This window comes from Dryas octopetala, chromosome 8 (genome assembly GCF_963921425.1).
Source record: "Dryas octopetala chromosome 8, drDryOcto1.1, whole genome shotgun sequence".
In the NCBI taxonomy this organism is placed as follows: Eukaryota; Viridiplantae; Streptophyta; class Magnoliopsida; order Rosales; family Rosaceae; genus Dryas; species Dryas octopetala.
The window spans coordinates 4,500,565-4,520,491 of NC_141373.1; the positions used below are offsets into that span (position 1 = coordinate 4,500,565).

The window sequence follows — 19,927 nt, forward strand, 5'->3', positions numbered from 1 at the left end:
AAAATTTGTTGTACATAATAATCATAATGATAGCAATAAATCAGTTTCGATTAAATGAAATGAACTGTCGTGTAGGAAGAATCTGAATTTATTTGTTCCTACACTGAATTTCTCCTGCACTTGGGCCTAAACAAAGGGTGCACACTTATGAAGGGGTGTAACCATATGTTATTTTATTAAAGTCAGATGGCATGAGCCATCAAAGAAGCATTCACAATTGCCCAAAAACCAACCAATGCGCAAAACATGGTTATGTGTCGACAATACCAACAGCAATGACATTCACGGTTCTTTTCAGGTAAAGCACGTTCCAACAATGCATACAGAAAAATGATGCAATTAATTTTGGCTCTGATCACACATCATTTAAGTGAAATTTCAAGGTATAAAGGTACCAGTAAAAATACACGTACAGGGGTAAATTGTCAACAAAATGGCAGGTCAAGATCTGTTGTAGCTTTCTTTTCCCCCTTTTTGGTACTCAAAATTGGTTACAGTTTACAAATGAGAAAATATAGACGTAAGAACCCTATAATTGTTGCTCAAAAACTTATAATTCACGATCATATTCATGCCCCTTGCATAGAGAGAGAGAGAGAGAGAGAGAGAGAGAGAGAGAGAGTACACTTTATTTATGACCACTCAATTCGTTGTCGTTTTACCAAACTATGATCATCATTGTCGTTGTTTCCTTTACTGTCATCACACTTGAACGTCCAACCAACAAACTCCAAACCGGACTCCGGGAACAAAGAAGTGGGAGTTGCTTGGTAGTACGCTAGTGGAGCCTGCTTTACCCTTCGTCTCATCTGCAATATAGAGTCAAAGCAGTTACCAGATCACACATACTATATAGTGCAAACTGTAAATACTACCAGCAAGTACCATTTTCCATTACTTCTGTTTCTGTCCCTTAAAAGATAAATTCCAAGACTGGACTAAATTATAATACATTACTCCATGAGCTATAAGACAAGATAATACTACCTGCTCTCCAAATATTGTCGCATATGAACCTGAGCTGAAATCTCCAACAGATATTTCCGTGGTTTTGGCTCTAACCGTCAAATCATTCTCAAGTGACAAAACGAACCTAACAGCAAAGGAAAAAAAGATATCAGGAAAAATCAAAAGGTACAAGGGATGATATAATAATCACATATGATCAGGACTGAAGCATGAACCTTGAAACAGGAGGGCAGTAGTGGTGACGGAGGGTATCAATTTCCCAGAGTGAACTTCCTGTTCAAAAAGCTCTCATCAATATGTAAAAGTTACTTCATAAGTAAAGCAATTGAGTGTGTGTTATTTGTCTGCTGCCAAATAAAATCTTAACAAGTATACCACATTCATGGCTTGCATGAAATGCAGGGATTTTGCATGCAGTAATCAAATTTTGGGGGAAAAAACTTACTCATGGCATTTGATTTCATAAGATCACTTTGTTCATTATCAAAAGGATCAATGCCTCGTTTTCTGATTGACTTATCAGCTGCACCAGTTCCAGTATCATCTAGATCATCAGCATTCCTTTTTTGTGCTTCTGGATCATCTTCAGCAGTTTCATCACCACCTCCCTGCACAACATTAATATCATCTATTGTCAAGAGATACAGAAAAAGGAGTCAAGAGTTTGATAGCGTACTTATCATACAATCCAGCTGACCTCAAATGCATTCAGATCAAAAGGATAGTGGATACATTGACAGAAACAATTATAGATTGTTTGGATACCTGATTCACCAAAAAATTGATTGAAGGATGTCTCCGTAGAAGATTATGAATCAGCGCAATAATAACCAATGCTCCAGAAGGAGGAATTGAAATTGACAGCCTACTCAATTTCTTAGAAAAAGCAGCAGCCACATATGCAGGAAGGAGTGGTGATTTTAAGCAAGCATCAAGGAGCTGCAAAATTAAATAGCACAATTAGAAAATAGCCAATTAGTCCAATGTAATCATTTAAACCAATTATTCTCTTTCAATTTTAATTTCCATCTTCGTTTGGGTTGTGTATCCTCTTCTTCTATGTGCTTGACAACTAGGCAGACCAAACAAGCAACCTCAAGTCCGTGAGGCATTATTTCAAGAAAGCTTCCTGTAGTTTATGCTCTGGAACTTATTTATGTGGACAGACAAAGGGATTGAGGCCAACCCAAATTTGAAGTGCAAAATTTAACAACTGAGGGAAAGCTCATTAAACTTGAATGACTTCGTCAAATCCCCTTAAGGTTTTTTGACCAGAAAACAAGTTTTCTGATAAGAATAGTGATGCACATGATGTGGAAAATATTTGATGAATATATCTAGGCTACCAAATAACCAGTCTAGTTGACACAAAACCCAATAGATTTCAACAAAACATCCATCTCTAAGCACATATTATCATATCTTAAGATCACTTGCCATTGTAAAACAACAAAAACACAAGCATGCGCCCCCCCCACACACAGGCACACTCACTCACACTCATACATACATGTATATGCCTTGCGCTATACAACTTTAACTTCAGAAAACTGTTACTATAGTAGTATTCAGCGTTACCTGAAAAAACTTTGACCGATGTTTTGCCATAAAAATCGAAGGAACCAGCAATGCATAAAGTTTCTCATAAAAGTTGGGGTATTCTAAACCATATTTTGTCATGAGGATGAAGAGGCTGCTAAGAGCCATGACACTGATAACACCACCAATGTCGTATGATTTAGTTAAGAAGTCACTGCATGTTGTCAACCAATGAATTAGACTCAAAGTCACGAAGAAAATATTTGAAAAATAAAATAAAACCTAGTTAGTATGTAACTTTACCATAACAAGACAGGATTAGATAGATAAGGAATGACTGCCTGATGGAGAGAGGCAAGAACCTGAGCAGCAAAAGTCAGCAAGGTCAACGAATTATAAAGCATAAAAATATAAAACTATCTATGATCAATGTAAGGTGAAAGGACAGCAGAAACAAGCACATGAACACAATTCGTAAATTGCAATTTTGAGGGATTCTACCTTTGTTGGCCTTTACAGGCTAACCGGACAAGAGCCACAAATCAAAGCATGAGAAGTACAGTACCATAGAGTAGGCACTGCCTCTACATATATAGTGGGCAGTTCCCAGATAAAGGAAACAAGGATGATTCTAATTGAAATTATGGTAGTAGGAGAGAAATTCGGATGAGGAAATGTGCGTTGAGCTACAGAGTACAGAGATTTAAAGAGCTAAAAATAAGATACAAAGATAGAAACTGGATGTCACACCTCAAGTAGAATTAGGAGTATATCATTTCTGTTCTAGGGCCGTTTGAAATCTCATTAATGAAGCACTAAATGCTACTAGCTTTTTTAAATAAAAAGTACACACAAACACACAATCTACGAGGTTGCTTGAAAATGACATATTTGACGGTTAAATGACCAAGCCACTAAATAAGCAACCAAGCATTGCAGAAGTTTTATTTAACAGAAGAACCCTGTGAGCCCTAAAACTGAACTAGAAGTTCTTTATGGAACTTCAAGCAATCATTTGGATTATATATTTCAACAGAAATTACATACGTGTGTGTTCTGGCTTAGATAAAAGACACAAGCCAAAAAAGAAAGAATTATGCACATGAATTTAGTAAGTAATGCATTGGCTTGAGCCTAGAGTAAGGGTAAAGCAATGTACATAGTTCAAGCAAATTAAATTATGAAGACAAACAAAGAACAATCAATTTATGTTGAGGGGAACAACACAGGTGTGGTAGGTTTGAATCTTACCTCCTTGTAAACATCAAGTGGAAGTGGTAACCTTAGAAATGACATCCATGCTTTAGTAAATTTTAATTTCATCTTTTTGGCAATATTGGCTGCAGACAACGCCTGAAGACATTGTGAACCCAAAGGAATATGAAATTTTAATCTCATAATACAGTACAGAGGACTGTCTAGTGAATGAATACAGGAAACAATTTTGATAGTTGAATTGACACATCTTCCTCAGAAGATAATTGATAGCTTGCCTTATCATTATGCTTCTCGGTCTTGGGCTTTTTATCTGCTGCTTTCAGATTGCCAGAGTGATCTTCATATTCACCTTTAGACAAAAATCTTAATCAATAAAGAAAGAAGAAAACTTAAAAGTCCAATTCATCACAAAAGTAGAAGATTAAATACAATAGGAAAACAGGGCAGAAAGTAATTAAGGTTACCAACATTTTAATATTCTCAACTCAAGATGTGTGGCATGAGGATACCTCAAAACTCTTAATGTATGGGGGAAAATACGAAAAGCAATCATAGAGGAAAACTGCACACATTCGCATACATTAATGTGCGCATGTGTAGGCAAAATTATTAAAAAAGGACTGCCAGAGTATATTACAAGAACCTATTTGAAACAAAAATGTATATTCTAAGCTGTCAGGAAGGAACTTCAAGAGAATTTTTTTCTCTTATACCATGATTAAAATCATAAGAGCGAACAACAATCAGTAGAAAAGAAAAGCATTTCTGTCCAATATTTAAGGAATTAGTTTTTCCACGTACTAGGCACTCATTCCATCAATTATAATACATTCAAATAAAAAAAGAGGAGCATTTTCCAGCATCTTTACATTTCATAAAATTAAATCAAAAGGTTGGACAATTATCATGTCGGAGGCCATTTTTTTCATTTTGCTAGGTGCCTAACTGATCGATCATAAAATTAATAATGATATCTACCACCAAACCAAGAAAAAAAATATATAATAAAAGAGCAGGGAACAGTCACCACTCCACATTTCATAATCAGTTTTCTCAACCGAGCCTTCCAGAGAGGGGATGTGTGACATGGTATAATGAATCTTGTGAATTAATTGCTCCATGCTGCATGAAAAGTAAACGATTTTAAGCAAACAAAAGCTAACAAGTTTCAGCATCAACATGATAAGGATCTAGCACATTCGCAAAAATGGCAAAAATTCATACTCCAGCATAAAATAAAAGAATAATACAGATGAGAATAGACTTTGAGTGAAAGAAGAATGCAGTATTATATAGAGGCATACAAGGATACGAGTAAAAGAGTAAATCCAAGAAATCTTGATGCAAAACCAAACCATCCAAATATAGTGTAAAAAAATCTGCGTATTCAGAATGTAACAATAAAGATCTAAGATAATCTTGTTCAAGAACTTCACCACTTAACATGAGTACAAAAAGCAATAATCTTATTCTACATTGAGGTCATCTAAATCTGTAAACACGAAAAAGACAATGAGAGAAGAAGAAAATAGAAATTTCCAAAGAAAATGACAACAATGTGGATTATACTAACCTCTCGCTAGGTTGACCCCCATCGTTTGCATCCAAATTTTTAGCAAGTTTTTCCAAGCTAATGTAGGTAAAATAGCTGCCAGAAACATATGTAACAGTTACAATTCTTTTTAAGTGACCCCCATAACACAATTTTCCTCACTTAAGCATCCAATAAATAACAGAAGTCTCTCCGAAACACAACATAATTACTAAAGCATCGATGACTATGTGACTTACCGGATATCAATATACTTGAAATACTTCGTCGCAAGCAAGTCTAACAAGAAATTAACCGGAATTGTAGAGTGAACCTATCGATAAGCACAGAAAATCAACTCACTCTTCAAGTAAGAATAGTAAACAAAACCAAAAAAAAAAAAAAAACTCCAATTAATTTCTTAGAGAAATGGTATAATAACTTACAATACTACGAAGACACCTGTGGTATAAAGCAGAGTGAAACCTTCCTCCATTTCCCAACTTCACAAACTCCATTATCGTGTCCAACACCACCTCCTAATCACATCATCAGCAAATGGAATTTAAATAATATAATTAAAATAATTATAAACTATTCGCAATTATAATTATAAAAAATTAAAAGAGAAGTTGAAGAGATAGAAAAGCGACCTTGAGAGTGTCATCGGATTGCGGCGAGAGCAAGACTTGGAAGAGCGACTCGAGGAGGTCGTCGAACTTGGAGCGGAGCCAAGTCCGGTAGATGAGGTCGGGGTCGTCCTGGGAGCCACTGAGAGCAGAAGACTTGGAGGAAGAGGGAGGGAGGTCAGGCAAGACGGGGGTGAAGAAGGCCTGGAGAGAGAGGAGGGATTCGAGGACATGCTGAGGAGGCGAGGTTGGGGAGACGACGGAGAGGAGCTTCGGGAGGTTGTTGATGTGAGCTCTGGAGGAGAGGAGCTCGTGCCCTAGGGTTTTGAGGTGCGAGAGCTTGCTGGCTTTGTGCTTCTGTTTCTGCTTCTTGGAGAGAATGGAGGCCATGCTGGTTGTTGTTGCTGCTGCGTTGGTGAGGCACGGCGGGAACTGAACTGAGGCCTGAGGGAGAGTGTAACAACTAACAAGGGTTTTGTTTCAGATTTTAGGTGCAATGGCTTCAATTCAGTAAAACGACATGTCGTCTTTTTTTGGCCAAAAACGACATGTCGTCTTAGCAGTTGAGTTTCTATCAAAACTAGCAAAAGAATTTTTATTATGGCAAATTTGTTGTGTTTTTAGACATTTAATTTACAAACTACATGAATTGTAACATCTCCTTGAATTGTAATTTCCAATTTGATTGATTTTTTGCAATAATATCTTTAATCTAACAAATTAATTGATTTTAGAACACTTTTTTTAATCTAATTTAGGGACAAAATTATATGGATAAAACACTTTTTTTTTTTTTAACAAATTTGATTTAGGCTTGGGCTTGGACAAAATTATATGGATAAAACACTTTTTCTTTTTTAAAAAATATTGGGCTTGGGCTTGGCTCTTGTCCTGACTCCTCCTGATGACCTTTAGCAATATAAGAAGTCGAATTATTTTTAATTTTATTTTTTGGCAAGTAGATTTCTACTAGACTACTAGTTTGTTTAGAAAGTTTAGAACCCTAGCCCATGGTGGAAAGAGAGAGTCTATATTAAAAGTGTGTGATCGATTCCCTACTATACTTAAATCAAAGTTGTTGTTCTGATTTTGCAATGGAGAGCGAGAAGAATCTCAAGGCATGGGTATTCGATAAGTTAATGGCATTGCTCAGATATTCGAATCCTATTATTGTTCAGTACATTATTGGACTAACCGAAAAAGCAACATCACCGGCTAGTGTGGTGGACAAGCTTTAAGAATTTCGATTCCGCTCTTGGACTGAGAGGGTTGATTTTGCTGAAGAAATCTCGGCAAGGGTGCATCGCAAACCATTTTATTTTAACCCATAAACATTCACGAACGATCCCATCTGCACGGCCGATGTTTTCTGCGGATTTGCAAGACTACCACTACCTGATCAATGTTTGGGATGAAGCATTCACCTGGCAGGACTATGAAATTGACAAGGCTAAAGCAAAATCAAACTTGCAGAAGTTGCAGAAGGAAGAGGAAGAGCAAATTGGGTTATCCTTCAACATCTATCTCCACACCCTACGCGATGAGTTTCTTCGAATTGTTCAAGATGAGCAGGTCCTTTTTATTTATGGCGAAACAGGTTCTAAAAAAACTACACTGATACCCTAATTCTTATATGAGTCCGGATACACAGAGATTAGAAAGGAGAAAATTAAACGTACACAGCCAAGTCAAGTTGTTGCTCTAAGCAGCGCTGCTAGGGTTTCTCAAGAGATGGATGTTGAGCTTGAACATGAGGTAGGTTATTCCGTTCGTTTGGAGGATTGCACTTCTCAAAACACTGTCTTGAAATTCATGACGGATGGTATGCTATTGCGAGAATTCCTTGTTCAACCAAATTTATCAAGCTACAGTGTGCTCATTGTGGATGAGGCCCATCAGAGAATGCAATCAACTGATCATGATTATAGTCTTCTTTTTGGATTACTAAAAGAGATTACTCGAATTCTTTTTGGAAAAGTATATAAACTAAAGACCTTACTTTGTGGTAGACAAGTCGGAAGTGACAAACACAAAAATGAATCTATGATATAAGACCATCAAAAGGTGAGACAAGTGTTGACACGAAGGCAATGGCTTCCCTGCGATTTCTAAAGAAAGTAAACATGTGATATATATGCATCCTTTCCATTCGATACACTGAGATGTTGATATTTTGTGAACAATAAAAGGATTTCTCCATGGCTGCAGTAGCATAGTGGACTACATTTGAAGATATCATTTATGGTAGCCATTCTGATCCATTCACTTGCATTATTCCTTATCCAAATGTCCAACACCATGTTTATCTAAGTTATATCTGACTAGGCGATTGCCAAGCTTTTGAGGGTTAGACATCAACTGCAGACCACCAACCACCCCAATCCAATAAATGTGATCTTCATAACAACAACCATATCTTTGATTTAGATAAAATATCCAATCAAGAACATACAGTTCTTCAGATTAAAAACCTTGATCTTCACCATATAGTCTTCAGAAGTGGGAGTTAGGCAGCTTGAAGATGTCATGCAAGTAGGAGCATAAACCTTTACTATTTTAAATTCATGGCTTCCCTTCGAGTACCCAAACCTATATATGACGAAATTTTGGAAAGCCTTATCTTCCTCTATGGTTCTAAAGATTTGGGTGGAAGGGTTTAAGACGATGTTATGTTTGATATGTTTACTACACTGATACCCTAATTTCTATATGAGGTCGGATACACAGAGATTAGAAAGAAGAAAATTGGGTACACATAGCCAAGTCGAGGTGCTGCTCTAAGCGCTGCTGTTAGGGTTTCTCAAGAGATGGGTGTTGAGCTTGGACATGAGGTAGGTTATTCCCTTCATTTGGAGGATTGCACCTCTCAAAACACTGTCTTGAAATTCATGACAGATGGTATGCTGTTGCAAGAATTCCTTGTTCGACCAAATTATCAAGCTACAGTGTGCTCATTATGGATGAGGCCCATTAGAGAATGCAATCAACTGATCATGATCATAGTCTTCTTTTTGGATTACTAAAAGAGATTACTCGAATTCTTTTTGGAAAAGTATATAAACTAAAATACCTTACTTTATGGTAGACAAGTCGGAAGTAATAAACACAAAAATGAATCTATGATATAAGACCATCAAAAGAAGAGACAAGTGTCGGCACGAAGGCAATGGCTTCCCTGCGATTTCTAAAGGAAGTGAACGTGTGATATATATGCATCTTCTCCATTCGGTACACTGAGATGTTGATATTTTGTGAACAATAAAAGGATTTCTCCATGGCTGCAGTAGCATAGTGGACTACATTCGAAGATATCATTTATGGTAGCCATTCTGATTCATTCACATGCATCATTCCTTATCCAAATGTCCAACACCATGTTTCTCCTCCTAGAGCAAACGCAGAGGTACTCGCCTACTACATTAACTTCTAAAAGTCTTTCATTTGAGAGAGGGTCTGGTAGTAGGACCATGTCGCAGTAATCATGATCTAAGTTATATCTGACTAGGCGATTGCCAAGCTTTTGAGGGTCAGACATCAACTGCAAATCACCAACCACCCCAATCCAGTAGATGTGATCTTCATAATAACAATCATCTCTTTGATTTAGATAAAATATCCAATCAGGGACATACAGCTCTTTCCAATCATTGCCCTTCATATTAAAAACCTTGATCTTCACCATATAGTATTCAAAAGTAGGAGTTAGGCAGCTTGAAGATGCCATGCAAGTAAGAGCATAAACCTTTACTATTTTAAATTCATGGCTTCTTTTCGAGTACCCAAACCTAGACCTGGCAAACGGGTCGAGTGAAGCGGGTTCGAGTCAAACCCGACACGACCAGTTAACGATAATGGGTGAACCCGACCCAACCCGTTAATCAACGGGTGGCAAAAAATTCAACCCGAAGCTGACCTGAAAAATAACGGTATACACGACCCAACCTGTTTTTACCCGTTAAGAAAAAAAATACATTTTTCAACAAAAAAAACTTAAATTAAATATACTTTATTACATAAATAAATACATTTTATCACATAAATAAATATATTTTATTACATAAATGTATATTTTAAATATTTCACATAAGAAATATCTAAGAAATGTACAAATTAAATGATAAATCTCATAAAAAAAATATTTATTCCTTAACGGGTACCTGCGAATTGACCTGACCCGACCTGTTATTTTAACGGGTGACACTCATATCAACCCGGTCCGATAACCTCGAACCCGAACCTGTAAATTTCTGTGTCGTGTCGTGTCGTGTCGTGTATGTTTTTGCCAGGTTTACCCAAACCCATATGTGACGAAATTTTGGAAAGCCTTATCTTCCTCTCTGGTTCTAAAGATTTGGGTGGAAGGGTTTAAGATGATGATATGTTTCATATGTTTACTACACTGATACACCAATTCGTATATGAGGCCGAATACACAGAGATTGGAAAAAAGAAATTTAGATGCACACAGCCAAGTCAAGGTGCTGCTCTAAGCGTTACTGCTAGAGTTTCTCAAGAGATGGGTGTTGAGTTTGGACATGAGGTAGGTTATTCCATTCGTTTGGAGGATTGCACTTCTCAAAACACTGTCTTGAAATTCATGACGGATGGTATGTTGTTGCGAGAATTCCTTGTTCAACCAAATTTATCAAGCTACAATGTGCTCAGTGTGGATGAGGCCCATAAGAGAATGCAATCAACTGATCATGATCATAGTCTTCTTTTTGGATTACTAAAGGAGATTACTCGAATTAGATCCGATCTTAAACTGCTACTTATCTTAAATTCATTGATGATTCCCAAGTTGTTTGATTATTTCAAAAGTGCCCTAATTTTCGGTATTCCACTCAGGCAGTGGTCTATACCCTTGGATTGACTTCTTCATATGAGTTTTAATATCTGACAATTGTGAGATTGAATGATATCAATAGTGATCATCTTATCAGTGTGCCTAGTGTGTGCAAATTTTATGAAGAGTAGCCTTTCAAATGTTCTTACTTTATATAAATCATTGCTTAATCTTTAGTTGTTCTTGTTGTGTGAAGTAAAACATTCGGCCACTTGCTACCCATGGGGGGAAAACAAGTGCCGCACGGTCTGCGTTTGGGGCAAAAAGAGTCGGCCCATGACACTAGGCAATGTGTTTGAGCAGTTGTTAGCTAGGCTGCTACCAGCTCTAATCACACACACGCAAGCAACACAAATACACAAATATGTGTCTATTCTTAATATCCTTTGTTCACATTGTCATGATCAGGCCGGCCCATTTAATAATCAGGCCAGACCAATTATTTTAAACTTTAAGCCTAACCTGGTTCATAGCCCATCCCATAGTGGCTCGGGCCGGCCCGATTAATTATTTTAATTTCTATTATTATTTAATGAATATAAGACTTAATTTTAAAAACTAATTAACAATGTCAATATAAATTTTTTTAAAATAGCAGTTAATGAGAAATAAGTTTGAAATTTAATATATAATTGTATTTAGTTTTTTGAAAATATTTTTATTTATAAAACTAAAAATTAGTTTTCAAATTAAAAAAAAATAATTGAGAACTAATGTAAATGGGCTAGCCCAACCCAAGACGAGCTCGTGCTAGACTGACCTAATGGGATAGAAAATCTTGGCCCAGCCCGGCCCACTTAATGATTGGTCAGGTCAGGCTGGGCCAACTTTAAACAGGTCGTGCCCGTGCCAGGCTCAAGCTGGCCCAGCCCGATGTACACCTCTAGTTTTTTACATCTATGGTCTGCCTCCACAGTAAAGGTGTACATTGGGCGGGGCCGGCTCGGCCCGTCATTAAGTGGGGTTAGGCCCGTACTTATGGGCTAGGTTGGGCTAAGGTTTTCTATCCCGTTCGGCCGACCCAGCACGAGCCCGTCTTATGTTGAGCCGGCCCATTTGTATTAGTTTTCAATTATCATTTTTAAATTTAAAGACTAATTTTTAAGTAAATTACTAAAAAATCCATTTTAGAGCCCTTTGTATAAAAAAAAACTCACCTAAAAAGTTGAAGAGAGAGTGTGCATGGGAGAGAGAAATGAAAGGAGATTGAAGAGAGAGTCACATGAAATGAGAGAAATAAGAAGAGAGAGTGACTGAGAGGGAGGAGAGAGAAGAGAGTGCGGGTGAGGGAGAAAGTGCAGTGGACCGGCTTGGTACTAGTTTTTTGCAACCGGTCCGGGTTGTGCAGTGGGGTCTGGATCTGGCCTTTTTTTTTTTTTTTTTTTAACTAACCCCTATTTTTTTAGTTTCATAAATAAAAAAATTTCCAAAAAACTAAATACAATTATATATTCAATTACAAACCTATTTCTTATCAATTACTATTTTTTAAAATTTGTATTGATATTGTTAATTAATTTTTAAAATTAAATCTTTGATTTATAAAATAATAATAGAAATTAAAATAATTAATCGGCTCGGCCCATCGTGAGCCCGGCACAACCCGTTATGAGATGGGTCATGGGCCGGACTGAGTTTAAGATTTAAAATAATTGGACTGGCCCGAGCATGACACAAAGCAAAATAATTTTTATTAGAGATAATTAGGCTTAGGTTCTTTAGAAAAACAGTTTTTAGATAAAGACTGGAGATGTTTTTAAATTTATAAGAAAATCATTTTAATTCATAATAAAGTCCTTTTAATTTATAATAAAAAATTTTTAATTCATAATAAAGTGCTTCTCCGATTTGAAGGGTATTTCCCCTCTTAGGGTGTAGAGTTGGCTTTGTAGTGGCTGCATGTTAGGTTTGAACTCTGCCCAAAATCTTGGAGTTAAAACCTAACATAAAGCCGTCAAAGAAGAAAAATAAAAGAATTTAATTAAAAACCCTAAATCATTACCAATATTAGTCTAAGAAAAGCTCATAAAATGAACTGAACTTTAAGTCTCACTTTTTATTATTGAAGAGTTTTATAACAAAAGGAGCTTCCAAAGAAACCCCCACGATTTTCTTTCCACGATACAAATATTTGGGTATTATACGAAACTAACTATCTTTTTGGACTTACTATACAATTTAATCATAATTTAAACCATTTATTTTTTAAACCTTACTTCAAATATCATTTTTGCAAAAAACTTTATAACTAGAAGTCATTTTGCAATTCGATTATAATAACCATTTATATACATTTATCAAAAACGATGTTCGTCTATGTATTTAATCTCAAATAACTAATTTTCAATTTGATTAATTTTTTGCATTGATATCTTTAAAGTGAGACCCAAAAAATGGATAGTTGTAATTATAAAATTAGTGATACAGTGGACAAAAAAGAGTTGTTAACTTTATATTAACTTGTTAATCAAATACCTTAACACGCTCATCAATCACTCAGTATTTCTTCGTTGCGTCAAGTAAAATCTGAAATAGAAAAAGGCTTTTCCATCCATCTTCTCTTTCCCTCCCTTCCATCCGAGAACGGCCCTCAGGCCATGGCAAATCAGGGAAGTCAGCAAACATAACTTTTTAATTCACACGTGGAAACCATGTTGTTGTTCCCAGTGCATGAGAATTATCACCTTATTCAAGCATGTGGCAAGCAAGACCAATCAACATACAACTTCTCCTTATTCCTAAAGGCATTATAGCACCAATGACTAAGCTGCATCACACTAAAATTCATTTCATATTAGAAAATTTTGGATTTTTGTATGCTACATCTCTCAAGATATCATACATCAAGGATTAAGATTACATTTTTTTTTTTTTTTTTCGGGTCAACAAGGATTAAGATTTCATGCTCCTTCAGAAGGTATCCATCAAAGAAAACACAGTTACAATAAAATCTTCATTAGTAATCATAGAATCTCTTGCTTGTCGAGGAATACCAACTGAATATGTATTGAACACATATGGAGACCACCACCTTGAGCTCAACAGGGATTTGGATTGTGGAACTTGCTATTTGTTAAATGTAACCATAACGTAAAGCTTCCGAGGAACTCAAATTACAGAAGACACAGCCCGCTACAAAACTTAAATCACGAAAAATGTAGTCAGCTCCTCTAGGTTTACTTAGTATGGGTTATCTGTTTGTATGAGTTGCCCTTGCCCTTCAAGAACATATGTATTGCCTGAATCACAATGTTGAACCGTGGAAACAATATTTTCTCCTCATCAACTCTGTCAATTAACGAAAGAAGAGAAAATCTCAGGTGCGAATTAATAAAACTTCTCAAACTTTGACCATGACAAAGTACAACTATTTGTGTTATCAAATATATCAAATTGGCGTCTACATGTTTTAGCACAGAATATAAAAAATAACCTCATCTTGCATCAAAAATCTTCAACACCAAGCTGCTTGAGAGAATCTGGAGCAACAAGGAATATACGTTGTGGGGTTTGGTATCGGAAAACAACTATTCCTTTATATGCCGTCCTTGGTACACCATCCTGAAAAATGAAGGAAACACAAAAAACAACTCCAGATGAATAGATTTTACAACTGGATTCTAAAACTAGGCCTTTAAATTATTTTATTTCTAGAGCTACTTGCTTAATTGATGGAGGACAGGACTTAGAGATTCTCCACGGCTTTTCCTAATTTCAATGATAATTAAAGGAAGATACACAATAACAACGAAAAATGACCTTCCACTCTTCAAAAATACCAAACTGACTTGCGATGCGTTCAAAGTCTGGCTGGTCGTTGTACTGTATACGAACATCACCATCAATATTACGTGCCTTTAGTACAAGATCAGTTCCACGTAGAGGTTTAGCCTTTTTCACAATGTCAGAAAAGTGCTTTACATACTTGTCCTACAAACACATCGAAAAGATCCATTGACTATAGATGTAATGAAAGCAGCACTCCATCCAAATGTATTAAGGCATACATTACCTCCATCAGGTAGCTCAAATCCATAGATTTCCAGTCAACCTATGGACAGTAAAAAACGAAAAGCTCAATGTGAAAATGTTGAATAAAAAAAAAAAAAGAGAACAAACTTAGACTAGATAGAATAAAAAAGAAGACAGAATGGTAATTACCGGGACATCATTCAGCCTGATTGGTTCAAGATATTGTTTGAAAAACTGCCCCAAACTAGAACCCTGCAAAAAGACTTGAAAATTGAGGCAAGAAAATTTGACAGTCCTAAGAGGCAGACCGAGCTTACAATGCAGTAATGCTACATACTAAAGTTTCAAGGAACACAGAACCACTTTCAGGATAAGACTTTCTAGCATCACTGATAGATAATAAGTAAAAATCAATGTAGAAATGCATTATAATCAATACACATAATTCACTGAACTTTTCAGAAATTAAATATGTGACTCAATGATATTACAATAAAAAAAGCCTGAGGTTGGAACGAAATGAACAAGAAAAGGTAGGAAAACGTACATGCTCACCAAAATTATATGTCCTACACACTTCTGGACGAATAAATTGTCGACCTTTGTGATTCTCTTTTAACCTCAACCAGTCATCCCAGTAAGTGAACCATTGTGAAAGAAAACATTTAGAAGAAATGCATCGAAAATCATAGAGAAGTATAATCAAAACAAAATTCACTATAACAACAAGGATATGCCTCTGGCCACTTTGGTGATAGCTCATCCCATGTAGACCTAGCCAGCATCCACCCAAGTCCAGGAAAGAAATCTGATCTATAAAGAACTTCTGCACAGTGGATCAGATAGCAAATCAGAGAACATAATGGTTCTGACAATTTCTGTAGATCTTATTATTAAATTAATGCAATTGCTTCTTGAAAATAAAGCCTGATTTCAATCTGAGAAAGATAAACCCAAAAAATTTGATGAGAACTCACCAGGATCATGCACAAACTGCTTTTGTCCATTGTCATTCCATGAGGAAACAGCCATGATAGATCTTCAACAATTTGACATCAAGAAAGTGAGGAAAAGCCAGAGTTCCAGGAATCTGGAACAATTATCTAATATATAAGTATTTGTGGCGTAAGACTTTGAATTCATCTAGAAGACATACTTATCCTTGTCCAGGAGAGCTGCTGCAGCCTCAAAGTAATCAAAAAAATCAGGAGCAATATCCATATCATCTGTGTTCAAATATGATGGATTGCATCAGCATAGCATACTTAAGCGTTCTGTAATAAAGAGGAAAGAAAGAAAAACTGGAAAGATAATCCAAGGAACACCATTTTCACCTTCAAGTATGATCACTCGGCTGAAGTTATGGTTGTAGAACAATCCATCCAATGCCCATTTGTAATGACCTAAAAAACAAAGAAATGTAAAACGAAGCTAATATATGCTTAAAAGAAGAAGCTCAGAATCCTTACGTGCAATTTTGTAGTATGCAAGCAACTCCCCAGGTCTTTCGGTATGAACTGGTTCATAATCCAAATGCTGCGATGAATTGAAGTTGGAGTTAACAGGTAGCCTGGCGCGTTTCCAAAGTCAAAGATATTCCCAAGGATAAACAATTTTATTATAAATGTACAACTTACCTGCAAATATGTGAGCTGGTCATAGCTCAAAGCTTTATGTTTCACATTTGGATCCGATCCATCCTGAGAAAAATATAGTTACCATGTTTAGCTATCGATTCTAGATAACAGTTAAAGAATGATAAGTGTCAGTCACGGTATCACACCCATAATGTTTTACCAAAAAAAGAAGCACATACATACCTGGGAGACAAATAGAGGAAACTTTGAAGCAACAGAACTCTGATATCTAGATAATTGGAAATTAGGCCAGTGGGTCAGCTGAATCATGTACAAAATGCACTGTAGAACATTCTGTGAACATGAAACTTACTTTAAAACAGACATAACGGTCCTTTCCAGATAATCAGCACGATTGCATGCCATAATTACAACTGCTGCCAGTGGCACCTAACAAGTTCATCAGAAAAAATAGTTAGAATAGTAACAAGTCATGAGTTCTAGGAAGAAAGAAAACTGAAATGTAAGGCACGCAATCAGTTCCACCTGTTCTTTGTCAATCAGCCGTTGTAAGCCTTTCCCTGAAAAGTTTGACAAAAGGAATATCCTAAGTTCTATGGAACATGTTATAAAAAAAATAATAATAATAATAATAATAAATAAAGTGCTTTGGAATGTTCTGAACAGCTAAATAATACTGAAATGACATAAAAGTATAAGTACCCAAATACTGACAGCACCGAAAATACATGACTAGAGTGATAATGCAATTTTTTTATATGTTAGAAATAGAATATAGTATATAACAAAGAACTAAGAAGCGACCAACTAACTGTAAATTTGAATGAACATGAAGTAAACTGACTATGGAGCAGAACAGGAATCGAAATCAGTGTAATTAATGTAGGACAAACATATATGCTAAGTTACACTATGGGTGAAAGCAACACAGAAATATACACAACCATGACCTTGTCCGTCTACCCAGAGATAATAATTAAGTTGTGAGACCTTTTTCCTGAAATCAAGTACCTTTGGGAAAAACCAATAAGAGATGTGATTTGGTAAAATAAAACAGACAAGAAATATCTTGTAAATTTCACTCACCATCTCTATTGGTGGACAACAGAGAGACTTAAAAGTTAAAACTGTGTTGCATTTAGAAGTTTTCTTTCAGTTTCTATTACATTTAGAAGTTCAATCCTTTAAACTCTTCATTTGTTATAGGACCTACTCTTGACTGATACAATTTTTGCTATTATTTGGTTCTGCAAACAAATATAGTCTTTTGATACCCCTTATTTTGGGGTCTAAAGCTCTATTTATTTAAAATCAAGACTTTTAGGTTTATTACCTCTTACAAACAATAGAAAGTTCACATAACCACTAGAAAATCTCCAACCGAGATTGCATTTAAATCATATAACTATTTCAAGTGAATTTCTTTGAAATCACCAAACAACCAGAATAAGACTACATGCATGCCATGAAAAGGATTTTGTTCATAAGCACATACTTTCAAGTTCTTGAACAAGGGCCTTCACTTGTCCACATTCTTGCTCTAGCCGTTGCTTTTCTTCTACAATTGCAAAATTCTAGAGTCAGATTTATATAATAAAAATAAAAACGTATGTTATTACTTTTACATAAAAAGTAAGACTTCTGTACAGAAAAAAAGGACAAGTCCATCTAAACTAACCGACAACCAGAGAATAACAAAAACTACTATACAATCAACACAATAATACCATTCAATCCAGATAAATTACAGTAAGAGGGATATCCCTAAAATGTTTAGACAAAAAAAAAAACCCATAATGAGCCTAGGCATCTGATTCTGTCACAAAGAAGTTCCAACTCCTCCAGCTTGTCCTCAAAAAGTCTTTTATTTCCTTCCATCCAAAGAATCCAAAGATAAGCCAAATTACATATCGCCAAAGAATAGTAGCCTTCTCTTTTGCCCAAACTCCCAGAAAATCTTCAATCAACAAAGAGCAACAGTTTTTTCGACAAATCTCTCCAAAAATCATTCTATTACTTTAAGATCTATGACAGTAAAGCACAGATCAAAACTAAATCTCACAAGATGATGCAGACACTATAACTGGAAAAACTTGCCACAATTTTAATAAATTTAAAGCATACTCATTAGTACATAAGTAAAGATAGGTTACTTGTTCACCATATAATATAAATGAACATATGAAAATCCCATGTGCTAGAAAGATATCACACACCTTCTAAGGAAACAATTTGTCCTTGTTGCAAACTTATTTGATCAATTAGTGTTCTCAATTGAGATGTACAACGGTTCTCTGACTCTATCTGTCACAAGTAGGTGTATGATTCAAGATTAGATTATGAGTTTTAAAATAAAAATAACAATAATATTAATAACCCATAGGAAGCTTCATTGCATTAATGAGGTAATGATCAATTTTCAAAAGCAGGCGACTTTGATAAGCAAGCAGATGGATGAAGCAAAGAACAAATATGGCCCATCATTAAGAATGGCAAAACAAACAAACGTTAAAACTGAATTTTTAAACCTATAGAGTAGCTCTCAGATTACTCCATCCAACTAGGGACAGTTTTTAGTCAATTATACTATTAATTAAGCCAAAACCCTCTCTTGGTGTGACCCTCTGTTTTGAAGTTGTAAACTTTTCTTTTTCTGCTCAATTTTTTTAAGTAGACAATGAATCAGCAAGATAAATTAACCCTACTAAGCAATTCCCGCACTCATCATTTAAATTGTAACTAAAAGAAAGCTAAATGAGCTAAAATAAACTAATATCTGCAGCACATTTCCCATTTCTTATCAAATGAAGAAGTGAATAGAGTTCATACCGCATCAGCGAGGCGATCAGCATACTGTGATTGCGTCGCGAAAAGCCGAAACTGTGGCCAAAAAGAAACACACAAGCACAAAGTAGAAGGAAAATTGATTCAGTCATTTTCAGCTACTACTGCAACAACTTCTTGAAGTTGAGCGAAATGTGAGGCAAATAGTTGAGAGAAATACAGAAGTAGGGTTTCGGTGCACCTGGATATAGATGAACGCCGCAGCTGCGACAAATAGGAGGAACCGAAAATCGCAGAGAATTTTCTTCATTTTCGTTTTTGGTGCCAAATTTTCGGGAGCTCCGATCTCACGAGCTTGAATATAGAATCAGATGGAATTATAAGGATCCATTTTCAATGTTTTCAAAGATTAAGAAGGTAATTGACCAAAAAACTATTAATTGCTAAGCGATTTTGTGAATTTTGATCGCGTTTACTCGACAATGATGATTTTAGTCAAGTTTCATGACTTACGGCCAAAAAAACAGTTCCATGACTTGCTAACCTGCGCCGGCTGTTATTGCTCACTGTCCAATGAGAAATGGGCTTTCGGACGGGAAAAAAATGAAATGGGCTTTTGGACTGGAAAATTTTTAATGGCCTTGGTCTGAATTAGGCCCAATGAAAATGTCAACCATACGGATCTCTATTGTCAGTCAGTATAGGCATTGATCTAGGGCTGGGTCGATATCGGTAACCGAACCGCCACCCCATGACCGACCACCGAACCGCACCCCACGGAATGGCAAACTTCACAACCGCAATCGCTACCGACAAGGTCGGTTACCGACAGCTTCGGATG

General features: G+C 36.0%; 2 protein-coding genes across 3 annotated transcripts; both read right to left on the reverse strand.

Annotated features, from left to right (window-relative positions):
* Positions 1–262: 262 nt before the first annotated feature.
* On the reverse strand, positions 263–6,322 carry EMB2762 (CCAAT-binding factor). Its single transcript, XM_086253408.1, has 14 exons — positions 5,911–6,322; positions 5,704–5,796; positions 5,518–5,591; positions 5,300–5,374; positions 4,754–4,848; positions 4,002–4,075; positions 3,760–3,861; positions 2,812–2,870; positions 2,548–2,722; positions 1,735–1,908; positions 1,415–1,577; positions 1,185–1,242; positions 988–1,093; positions 263–809 (listed from the first exon to the last, which is right to left on the reverse strand). The coding sequence occupies exons 1-14, from the start codon at positions 6,274–6,276 to the stop codon at positions 633–635; spliced, it is 1,791 nt and encodes a 596-aa protein (XP_086109534.1). The 5' UTR covers positions 6,277–6,322; the 3' UTR covers positions 263–632.
* A 7,182-nt stretch (positions 6,323–13,504) lies between these two features.
* Positions 13,505–19,580, reverse strand: CGL1 (alpha-1,3-mannosyl-glycoprotein beta-1,2-N-acetylglucosaminyltransferase). Of its 2 annotated transcripts, none has more exons than XR_015123779.1 (19): positions 19,328–19,580; positions 19,132–19,182; positions 18,519–18,606; positions 17,798–17,860; positions 16,828–16,862; positions 16,655–16,731; positions 16,525–16,570; positions 16,342–16,404; positions 16,174–16,240; positions 16,039–16,107; positions 15,861–15,930; positions 15,682–15,743; positions 15,440–15,530; positions 15,252–15,345; positions 14,894–14,956; positions 14,745–14,783; positions 14,521–14,662; positions 14,166–14,293; positions 13,505–14,020 (listed from the first exon to the last, which is right to left on the reverse strand). XR_015123779.1 is itself a non-coding variant. In XM_086253406.1 (19 exons), the coding sequence occupies exons 1-18, from the start codon at positions 19,394–19,396 to the stop codon at positions 14,177–14,179; spliced, it is 1,335 nt and encodes a 444-aa protein (XP_086109532.1). In that variant the 5' UTR covers positions 19,397–19,580; the 3' UTR covers positions 13,505–14,020; positions 14,166–14,176. The 2 variants fall into 2 exon arrangements, 1 of the variants encoding a protein (XP_086109532.1); XM_086253406.1 differs by having other exon boundaries at positions 14,492–14,662.
* Positions 19,581–19,927: the final 347 nt, after the last annotated feature.